The sequence below is a fragment of the Charadrius vociferus genome, unplaced genomic scaffold (assembly GCF_000708025.1).
Source record: "Charadrius vociferus isolate BGI_N301 unplaced genomic scaffold, ASM70802v2 scaffold7, whole genome shotgun sequence".
Lineage (NCBI taxonomy): Eukaryota > Metazoa > Chordata > Aves > Charadriiformes > Charadriidae > Charadrius > Charadrius vociferus.
In genome coordinates this window covers 5,018,047-5,029,461 of record NW_009649308.1, presented here as the reverse complement: position 1 = coordinate 5,029,461, position 11,415 = coordinate 5,018,047, and the positions used below count along the sequence as shown (strand labels likewise).

The 11,415-nt window shown below is 45.6% G+C and overlaps 2 protein-coding genes across 2 annotated transcripts in view; one reads left to right on the top strand and one right to left on the bottom strand.

The window, feature by feature from the left end:
- The first annotated feature begins 1,708 nt into the window (after nucleotides 1–1,708).
- Nucleotides 1,709–6,442, top strand: NKRF (NFKB repressing factor). The gene is given in 3 exon segments (XM_009889270.1): nucleotides 1,709–1,871; nucleotides 3,983–5,602; nucleotides 5,605–6,442. Coding segments are annotated over 3 exon segments (2,094 nt in total). The 5' UTR covers nucleotides 1,709–1,765; the 3' UTR covers nucleotides 5,973–6,442.
- A 2,858-nt stretch (nucleotides 6,443–9,300) lies between these two features.
- UBE2A (ubiquitin-conjugating enzyme E2A) overlaps nucleotides 9,301–11,415 on the bottom strand; it is a 9,736-nt gene continuing 7,621 nt past the window's right edge. Inside the window, exons 4-5 of the mRNA XM_009889336.1 lie at nucleotides 11,164–11,252; nucleotides 9,301–10,733 (exon numbers count right to left, since the gene is read on the bottom strand). Of these exons, the coding sequence (XP_009887638.1) occupies nucleotides 10,605–10,733; nucleotides 11,164–11,252 (218 nt within the window). The 3' untranslated portion in view covers nucleotides 9,301–10,604. The remainder of the gene's footprint in view (nucleotides 10,734–11,163; nucleotides 11,253–11,415) is intronic.

The following is an 11,415-nucleotide window of genomic DNA, read 5'->3' as shown; positions in this document are numbered from 1 at the left end:
CAGGGTTTATTTAGTTTAGGGGTGGATGAGAGAGGGTGCATGTGTTCTCAGATGTGTTAAAGGTGGCTGCAAAATGAGGGGGGAGAGGCGGCATTACGCTCCAGAGCTACAGGTGTCAGGATAAGAGGTAATATGTTTAAGTCACACCAGGGAGACTTTAGGTAGGCGTTGGAGGCATGGGATTCCTCTGCCTCCATGCGCAGTCTCCACAACTTGTGATTTCTAAGGCTGAGGTAGACAAACTTGGGACTGCCTGATCTTCCCAGGGGCAGAAATTTGAGCCCCAAACATGTCCATCTTTTGTGAAGGGGAGTGACACACTCATGTCAAATTTAACACTGTTCTTGCACTCTGCTGGAAAAGGGCATCATCTTTCCTGTTCCCATCACAGGTAACGTACTCTTCTCCCTGTGAACCAGAGAGAGGAATAGAGATTCCCACCTTTTTCCCTTTTGGTTGCAGGAGGTTGAGGGTATCGCCACTGTCTGCCTCCCTTTGGTCCCTCGTGGCATTTTCTCCCCGTGCACAGTTCCACTGCATCTCTGCTGCGGCTGAGCTGTGCTGGGTACTTGCAGGTGAAACGGGGACCGCAGCAGTTGGTGATCAGAGTTCTTGCCCTTTGAAATGGATCTAACTTCTGCCTGGCCCTCTAAATCAGGAACAGGAAGGGCATTTCTTGAGTGGAGAGTGAGTAGACTTCCAAAGCGCTTGGAACAGTAGTATTTAAAAGCTGGTACAAGTTAGTGCAGCACTGCCTGTTTGGGACAGTTGTGGACTCCTGTCCATGGGCAGTGACTTGATGCTTTGTGACTTTTGAAGATGAGCACAGCATAGAACAGGTGCAAGATTGCTTTTTCTCCCTTCTAAACCACAGTGCGAAGCCATCAGAGGCTAGTTTCAGGCCATGTTTGTAGGTTCTCCTTGGTTAGAAAGGCTTGTGGGTTTTTTTGGTTCAGCTTCAGCATGCGGATAGCTTGAGAACGTGTGACAGATCCCTGGAGGAATGGAAAACTTAAATGGTTGGGGATGTAAGGCTGAGAGGGATGAGGTTGTACAGTGCACGTCCTGCCTGCGTGGAACTGCGGGTGTGCTGCAGCGGGGCCAGGGTTTGCTCAGAGCTGGTTACAGCTACCTCACCTCTGTGATGGCTCAGGGATTTAAAACGTTTCAGTTAGAGCTACCAAGTGAGACGTTGGTACGGCTTTTTAAAGAGTGGTCGATAAAAGCTGAGCAGTGCCTTTGTCATCTGACATCTGCGATTTCAGTATTGGTGACGTGCCGTCTGTGGCTGCCGACCCAGACAAGGCTTCAGTGCCTGTCAGTCGCTCCTGTGCTTCATTCACTGAAGCTGCGATGCCCATGGAGACTCCTCCCTCTCCACACCCCTGTGTTCTGTAGTGCTACTAGTTGCTCTGCCAAATGTTGCGTTTTGACAGATAATGTATTTAAACACCATCAGTTTGGTGGCTGCACGGTTTGTTGCTCACAGATGGGTTCCCTCAGAGCCAGGTAGCTTGTTAGCTGGTGCGCTGGCTGTCTGCCGGCACTGAACTAGCTACGGCATGAGGCCAGTGGTCAGGTCCCGTGCTCGTGCTCCAGCAAAATCAGGGGGAGCATCTCCCTTGCACCAGGTACTATGTCTCGGGCAGCTTGAGTTCTTGTTTTGCATAATAAAACCTTGTGTGTACATGTGTGAGTGTTGCCTCCATGGGACCAGTTCTAAAGTGGTTTGCTGTTGAATCCACACAGATACGGCTTGCAGGTCATGGAGAAGGTTCTCAAGATGGCTGAAGGCATCGATATCGGGGAAATGAGGACGTACGAGTTGGTCCCTAGCCAGAAGCTAAAAAGATGCCGCTCTCCATCTGACAGTGAGTATATCTGCCTGTGTGTCAAAGGAGACACCCTTGGTTGCTGTTTGGTGGGCATTAGTGGGAGCATGGGGAGAGCAGCGTGTCACGGGACCGCCTCCAAGAGAGCAACAGCAAACTGAAGAGAAGTGACCATCGTTGTACTCTGCTAGACTGCAGCCGTTTCCCCTCCTCTGCCGTGTTGTGGGGTGTACATTGTTCACACAGAGTTCTCTTTTTGCTTAAGAAAATACATTTTTTCATTCAAATTATCAGGTGATTGATCCTAAGCGTTAGGAAATTCAATCTATGTAATGAAATATCTGTCTGTCCTTCTTTGCTGTGCTGAGGGGTGATGTTCCAGCCAGAGAAAGGATTGTATGTGTGCATGGAGATGTGGAGTTCAGCTTATTGATGTTGAGTTAGGACCTGCCTGGAGCACTGCGGGGTGGTGGTGTGTTTAATTATTTTTCTTTTTCCCCTCCCTGTTGGGCCTGGAGGAGTCCTGCATATGTCAGCCCAGACCCATGGTCTCAGGGATTGTTCCAGCTGTAGCTTTTCCAGTGGAGAAAATGCAGCAGGCAGAGAGGGCTGGCAGTTCAACAGCTCCATCCACTGGCTCCTCTGCAGCACCTTCAGAGCTCCCTGCAATCTCTCCGGAGGGAGTGGTGGGGGAATTGTTCATGCGTGCGGGTGCAGGTTGTGCTTGTGAGCAGGGAGGCGCTTGCTTTGTGAGGCAGCCTCAGTCAGTAGCTTGGCTGTTGAAAGCGCAAATGGTCAGACAGCACAGGACTCCTCTGGGCTTGGATATAATCCCTAGCTCTGCCAAAGCTTCTTCCCTTCCTTTGACACCCAACAATCTTTCTGTGCTTCCATGGGCTGGCTGCAAAACTGACAAAAATACTGCTTTTCTCCCATGTTTTGCCTGTCTCTCAGGCAGCAGCTCTGAGGGGAAGGGTTCTCTATTGCGTGTTAGACAGCATAAAGAGCTGTTCTGCTGGTGAGAGCCATTAGATGCTGCTGCAGTGCAATCATCAAAATACCAAACTGAGCAAGAAATGCAAACCTTGCCATAATTCATCAAAACTGACAAATGAAGTATTTAACACATGTAAGAGCTTTGTCACCTAATTTAAAGAGGAAGGCCTGTTTATGCTATATGCGAAGTGGTTTTTTTCATCTGCAGTGAACTAGGCTATGATAAATACGCTATGGTAGTGTGATGTCTAGGCAGATGTGTTGCCTGACCTCTATTACGGTTGCACACATTGGCATTGGATTAGGCAGCTCATTCCAAGGCACTGAGGTGGCCTTTTGCTCCCCTGATGAAATTACACACATGTACTGCTTCAGCGTGCGGGGGCTAAATCTTTCACAGGAGGAGTCTTGTATAACCATCTTTTAGATGTAACATATCAGCTATTTGATTCTCATTTTCTGCAGTAGCTGGGCTTATCAGGATATTCTGCCTCATTTGTATTTCTTCTAGTTAAAAAACAAGAGGTCTTCCAGCAATGTGTAATGGGTCCCCCCAGCCACTGCAGCAATCGCCTGGGGCTTGGGCAGATTTCTCCATCTTTGGTATCCTTTAGCCAAGGGCAGTTATATTTACAGAAAATATGCTTCTATTAACACTGTCATTAACAGCCCTGCGTGTTTTGGAAGGGAGGGTTCAGTATCACTGTGTTCTTCCACCAAATGAGAAGACCTGAAGATAAAGTAGTTTATCTGGGATCATCCCACAGCCTTGCAGCAGAGTCAGAGCTGAGGCTCTAGTCCCGCTCTGGTGTTACTTGTTTTAGTAGCTTCGAATGGATTAACTTCAGAAATGACTGGATGGGTTCAGTGGGCAATGTTGGGCAGAGCAAGTGATTCAGACCTAAAATCCATTGTAACTAAGTATGTAGAGATTTTTGTATCGTAGTTGTGAAGCTGGAGATACCACTGTAGTGACCTGCGCAAGAATCAATGGTCTTACTTGATTAATTGTGAATGTCTTTGGAAGGAAGCCTCTTGGTTTGTGGCTAAAAAGTAGGAATCCTGTGTTCAGAGCCTGGAGATCGCTCTGTGAAAGCATTGTCTCCCTGTCATAGCACATATTGGTAATCTTGTCATTTTCTTCCACCCCCTAGGTCCAGAGCCAGAAGAGATTCCTGAGCCGCCCAAAAAGATGGTCCCCAGGTTCCGGGTGCGACCACGTTTTGAACCCATACACTTTGTCACCAGTGCCGAGAAGGATGATAAGAAGGAAGATTCTCTGGATAACCAAATGCAGGAGGTGAACCAGGAGGCACAGACAAACAGCATAGCACAGCCAGCTGAAAACTGTACGAATTCTTTTGCGAGTGCCCGGGAGGCGGATCCCCAGCTCTCCAACTCAGCTGGGTTTGGCTTTGCCAGCCAGGCGGCAGCAGCAGCCAAGAAGGCTGTGAATAGTATGGACTCCACCACAAGCAACATGTTGCAGGTTTCTATTTCTCCTTCAACTGTCCAGTCTGCATCAGAGACTTTCCCTCCGTCAGCTATAATGCTGAAGCAGAGTTTTGTCGAGAAACTGTCAGCAGCTGTCTGGAAAAATCTTACTAACCCAGATGCAAACACTGGGACTGATAAAATTAACTTTACGTATCTTTTGACACGTTCAATTCAGGCATGCAAGACAAATCCTGAATATATTTATGTTCCTTTGAAAGAAATCGCCCCTGCTGACCTCCCCAAGAGCAAGAAGCTCCTAACAGATGGCTTCGCTTGTGAAGTGCGATGTCAGAATGTCTACCTGGCCACCGGTTATGCCGGCAGCAAAAACGGATCCAGGGATCGTGCGGCAGAACTGGCAGTCAAGCTGCTCAAGAAGTCTGTGGAAGTTAGAGTTGTTCAGCGGAAGTTCAAGCACACCTATCACGAAGACTTGGTGGTGTGTGAGGCAGGCGTGAGTCGCCCAGATTTCCCTCCTGCTCTCAAACCTCATGAGGAGTTTGTAGTTGCCAACAGGGACTGTGTCCCGATGCAGCCTGGTACTGAATCCGTGAAAGGTTCCACTAATACCAACAAACACTGGACTAGTTTTGTCCTGACAGAGAATGCCAGCGACGCAATAGGAATACTTAATAATTCTGCCTCATATAACAAAATGTCTGTTGAATATAAATATGAATTAATGCCCAACCGCTCGTGGCGTTGTCAGGTGTATCTACAAGATCACTGCCTAGCCGAGGGGTTTGGCACTAAAAAGACCAGCAAGCATGCAGCAGCTGAGGAGGCACTGAAAATTCTGCAGAAGGTGCAGTCAAATATAGCAGCCATCAAGGTGACCCAGGTTCAGAAAGTGGGCTGCTCGTCGCGGGGCTCCGGAAGGAAGAAGGACCTGAAGGACCTCGTGGTTTATGAGAACTCCAGCAATCCAGTGTGTACGCTGAATGACACCGCCCAGTTCAACAAGATGACGGTGGAATATGTCTTTGAAAGGATGACTGGCATGCGATGGAAATGCAAGGTGCTGCTTGAAGACGAATTCATCGCAGAAGCAGTTGGAGTGAAGAAATCTGTCAAGCATGAGGCAGCAGAGGAAGCTGTGAAAATCCTCAAAAAGACTCAGCCAACTGTTGTTAATAACCTGAAGAAAGGCACCGTCGAAGACGTCATCTCCAGAAATGAGATTCGGGGTCGATCAGCGGAAGAGGCTTTCAAACAGAAGATCAAAGAAGACAACATTGGGAATCAAATTTTAAGAAAGATGGGCTGGACAGGCGGTGGCTAGGGAAAGATGGTGAAGGAATTAGAGAGCCGATTTCAGTGAAGGAGCAGTTTAAAAGGGAAGGACTTGGGCTCGATGTAGAAAGGGTGAACAAAATCGCTAAAAGAGATATTGAAGAGATCATTCGGAACTATGCACGCTCAGACAGTCACATTGACTTGACTTTCTCTAGAGAACTGACCATGGACGAGCGGAAGCAGATACATCAGATCGCCCAAAAATATGGTCTTAAAAGTAAATCTCATGGGCAGGGCCACAACAGATACTTGGTGGTAAGCAGGAAGCGGCGCAAGGAAGATCTGTTAGACCAGCTGAAGCAAGAAGGCCAGGTTGGGCATTATGAGCTTATTATGCCTCAAGCAAACTGAGGTTAGGTGTCCCGTTTTACTGGAGACTGAGCTTCCTAGATACTGGATTGAAGAAAGAGATGCTGCATTTTTCTTTTTGTGGGTTATATTAACGCTAAAGTCTTTTACGTCGTTAATATAATTTCTAAAATGTTGTTAGACATTTAGAACTTGACCAAGTTCTGTCCAAGTATATTAGCACAACCCAAAAGCAGTAGTGCTGTTACTGTATGTGTCTTTGATATTACTTGTTCCTTCACATTTTAATAGTTTTATAATAAGAAAAAAACACATGTCCAACAAGAAGGAATTTGACATAATTTAAAATTATAGTTCCCTTATTCTTCTTGACCAAGGAAGGAAAAAAAAATGCCTTTTTTTTTTAAAAAAAAAAAAGTAAAATAATAAAAAGCAAAGGAAATGCAGTCTGGGGGAGTAAACCTGTATGTAAAGTTGGTATTAATGACAATAAAAATAAAGTTTTATTTCTGGAAAAAAACAGGATTTGTCACACTTTGTATAAAAAAAGGTGTGAAAAACTGTGTTTATTCTTGAGAAATATATATAGCACTCTTGTCTCTGCCATGTATGTATGTAGAGAGATGTCCTTAACCAGTTTCACAGTATGCTTTTATTCATAGGTTTCTACCTTGAGTCTCCCATACTGAGAATTCCTGAATGCACCTTAATCCTCAGTGTATCGGACTAAGATAATTCCAGTACATTTTTGCCTTGACATGTGCAAATACCACGGTAAAGTGTGAAATATAAAAACTGGAGGTAAACACAGGGCCCACGCAGCAAAGATGCTCCTGGAGCTTGTGGGGACTGTTATATAACTTATTTTTTTACTTCAAATATAAGCTCTTTAATCCCGAGCAAAATCAAATCTGTGCCTAATTATTTCTCTGCTCCGTCACTGTACCTGTGCTTGTGTATGTCAAGGGCGATTCACAAGTAAACGTTCTGGTGTTGCTCTGACGTGTGGTGTGAGCGTGGCCTCTCTCCGGGAGGCCGGAGCGCGCGCTCCTTGCCAGGGAAGCAGCCTCACCTCGCCTGTGCTGATCCGCCGGCAGTGCCGCAGGACACCGTGCTTTGTGAGCCTTGAAAGGAGCGCTGGCTTCATGCTTGGCAAACCTGGAGGTTAGGAATTGACCTTGGAAGAGCCAAGAGTGAGATGTGTGGAGAGATGCTGGGTTTTTCTGTCACCAGTAGGGCCCGCTGATGATTCCTCAGCGCAAAGTCAGTCCTAATGAAGTAATTTTTGTCTGTTCTCCTGTTGTGTCTCAGCAATTGCTTTTGTTTTTCTGCTGCCTGTATTTGCCTCTCCATCTTTTTACATCATCCTCTACCTTTTTTCCCCACCTCCTGTTCTGTTTTCCTTTTAAATACTTTCAGGGCTGAGGAGGGGGTGACTGACCTTGACCAATGAAGCAGAATATCCCGGTGAGATGCAGTTAGAGGCACTTTCATCCCCACAGTGTGAAAAGGAAGAGGCTGCTCTGGCAGGGAAGACTCGCTCAGGAAGAAGAGCGCAAGCATGCCCTCCTCCCTGCCTGGATGGCTGCAGCACAGCTGCTGCTGGCTTGGACTTCCAGACTACAAACATGCTGGTGCTGTCTTTGTAGGAAAAATAATCTGGCAGTTAATTCTGAAAGTGTTTTCGTAGTTTGGTTTTGTTGTTTTGGGTTTTTTTGTGCGCATTATTCCCTCTCCTGAATTCTGCTCTCCAAAATGCTGGGCTGTAGCAGATGGTGACGTAGGAGTGGAAGCAGCCTGGTACTTTCTAGGCAGATATTCCTGCACTCCGGTGCGCAGCTCCCCCTCCCTAACTTGACTGTGCTGAGAGCACCACTGCAGTGTTTGGGATGAAAAATGCCTCTTTTGGGGTGGGGGGGACACAGCACAGGCTAAACGTGAGGGTACCTCAGCAGGGGTCGCCGTCCCGCATCAATCTGTGCAGGGCGGTACTGTCCCTGTCCTGGGTAGCAGCTGTGACTCTCAGCCCCCATCTTTGCCAAGTGCGGTGCTGCTGTGCAGGACCCGGCTGTTGCCGTCCTGCCTAGTTAGTGGCTGTAGGTGTGGGTAACTGGGTGTTACTTGTTTGAGCTAAGGCATTGCCAGCCTTGCTGCCACCGGGGTGTTTATACAGCTATAATCTTGCTGGAGAGCCAGTACCGGGTTTAAAATGAAGTTAGTGGATGAAGACCTGCGTGAAGAGCAGTGTAAAGCTGAGATTTCCCACCCCAGCTCTGTGCTGCTCTTGTTTCTCACTGCCTTAAGATTTTTTTAATTTTTTATTTTTTAGTGAGTAGCAAGACAACTAGAAAAATGGAGGGACTGATGCAAGGGCTTCTGTGACATCAGAATGACTGGGACCATTCAGAAAGGGTCCTGCTTGCAATAGGTTGCAGAAATCGCTACAGCTGGTGCAGGGGCAGTGGTTAAAGTACTCGGGGCTGGCGTCAGTTCTCCTTGTCAGCGCAGGCAGTGGGGTTGGGTGGTTTGTTGGGGTTTTTTTGCACTTGTCTATAACAGTGGGTGTAACTACGGTGCTCATTGCTTGACTGGCTCTGACTTGAGACTGTCTTGCAGAGGGAATGCTTAAGAAACAAACAGGATTACTGGAGGCAGACTCACCCTGTCCTGCCTGCTCCACGCACACCTAAGGGACTGCCACAGCTAGCCATTATGATGGCCCAGTTAAGACACTGTCCTTTAGGAAAACAAGCAATTGTAACTTAGGTAGGACTTCACCAGTAAAAGGCTGTTCAATGTAAGACAAAAGACCTGTTTGGGCTATTGAGCTGTTGCCACAGCAGGTACAAATCCTGATACAGTTTTTTGAAAGAGCCTGGCAGCTCCTATCTTAATTGTAGAACTAAGCAGCAGTACTCGTTTTTGTTATGTGTCAGTCATTTTAAATCCTGTTCTCTCCCTTAGAAGACAGGAGGAAAATAAATACAATTCCTGTATCGATTTGTTACTGAGGCCATTAAGTTGCTGTAACTAACTCATTAGCATAGGCTCCTTTTTTTGTCAACAGTTCACTCATAGGCATGATACAGTGCTGAGCTTCCTGAAGGTGATTTTTTTTTTTGGTTAAGACTTGTGTCTGCTTCTCCATTTCTCAGCCTGTGTTTCCTCCTTTGCCCCTCACGCCTCCTCCCGGCTGCAGGGCTGTGTATTGTCCCCACTCTCCAGCTGGCACAGCCTTGCCCCAACCGCAGGACCTTCTGCCCCAAGGGTCCGGAAGCACTTCCCAGTCCTGCTGTGAGAGTCTACCTGGAGCTTGATCCCACAACAGACTCCTACCATCTCAGTTAAAAGAACCACAGTTATACACCTCTTGCCTATTTATACAATAAGCACTAAGGTTACACTTTATTTACAACTTTTGAAAAATGTACAGTTTCTTACATGGGTTACTTGTGCAAAGTTAAACTTCTCAACAGACCAATGTGCACACAAAAGACACTGGAACAGTGGACAACACAATTGTAGGTTTCATCCCACACTGCTGCTTAAGGTACTGTATCCAAATGTAGAAACTTAGCCTTACAAAAAAAGTGAGTCTGGACTTACAAATGTTTTTTCAGAGTTGAAAAAATACTTTCATAAAACTGAAGGGAAACTAAAGCATGCAGCAGTAGCTCACACAAACCACACAGTAATCTACGAAGAGCAGAAACTGCAGAGACTCAAGTGCCTACCCCGTACTTTATTCACGCTTTCCACAAGGCAAAGTTGGATCCCAAAGAACTTATCTTTCTCAGCTAAAGATAAGGGGGAAATGAAAGACACCAAATGAGAATAATTCCACCGCTGGAACACTTCAGGTTTTACCTCTTTCTGATGTGGAAGGTCTTTCGCCCAGAGTACCACAGCTCTACCTGGTTTTGTCCAGTAATGCCTCAGTGACAGGACTATAGAAACTTATTGAAGCAGTCTCTGTAGGCATGTCCTTTAAAATAAAATAAAAAAAAGGGGGTTGTTTCTCACCCTAAGCAAAGATCAAAGTACCACAACTGTAGTGATTTATGTATATCTGTACATAAATCTTGCATGTGAAGTGCAGAAGTAACTAGCATTCCACAGTCTTACTAAATATTTGAATTGGAATCGGTTTAGAGTTTTTTTTTTCCACGAATAAGGAGTTGATAAACCAATACAAAAGGGAAACGAGGTTATTTCTTCACTCAGTACTTACAAATGCAGTGGGGTCTAAACCAATAGTAGAGGTAAATGACCAGCCTGGACAGATCAGCACTTTAGTTAATATCAGTTTAAAAATGTGTATGTATATAAACATCCCTTTTATCAAGCTACACATAAGCATCACTGTGTATAACACAATTACAATTAAAAGCTTAGTGTACACTACAGAAATGCACAATACTGCCCTAAGACTGGAGAGGGACCACAGAAAATGAATTCAGCATCAGTAACTCTTTTGCAAGTAACCCAAGTACAGAACATTTGACTTCAAAGTGGGTGCTTTCTGATGTCCAAGGAGAAGAAGCTTCAGCAAGGGAGGGTGGCAACAGCACAACAGCTATTCTGCTTTCAAAGTAAATGCTAGGAGGAAAAAGATGACTCAGACACTTTGTTTATTTTCCTCATCAACAGAGTGTTCATTTGCATCATCCTGGGTCAACAGTCACGCCAGCTCTGTTCTACTATTGCAGAAACCCGTTTTTCATATTCCCGCTTATTCTCTTGGTATAGCTGAGCTGCCTGGCTGTTTGCTGGACTGTTAGGATTTGGCTCATCCAATAGAGACTGTGCAGAGAGAAAAACATTCTTAGGCACTTGAAAGTATGCATAGTTTTCCAACATATTACTTAAACTATCCATACTAATAAGCATGCAGAAGTTGATCTAGATACAGGTAAGGTACATCATTGCACTACTACAGTTGGAAGTTACTGGAAGCTTTTGCTATCCATCTTCCTCTTAGCAGTGCAAGTGTTTAACTGGCAGCCGAGCAGCAATACCCACGGAGTGCAATGGCTGGATGGGTGTCTGTAGTGACCACCTGCTGTCACTGTATAGTCAATTTACATCAGGGAAGTATTCATACTTTAGCAAATATCAAGGTATAGCTGCTATACTGGCTATCAGGAGGAAAAAAAAGAAAAAGTGTTTCCTGAGCTGTTTTTGTCAAAGCATGCTAATTCCATTCTGCCTTTTCATGCAGAGTTCTTTTTACCTGTATGGATGTTAAGATGGAGGAGACATCATAAGTAGGACTCCAACGATTCTGAAGAATATCCAGACATATACTACCATCTGCATAGACTAGAAAAGGTTCAAGAAGAATGGCTTAGAACAGAAGTTGTACAACTACTCTTTTTTTTTTTTCCTAGTATTGCCTGATCCTGAAAACCTACATACTGACAAACGCTACAATAGTCAATAGCGTCTGGCAGACTTAAATCCAACAAACAAGCCTGTAGATCGG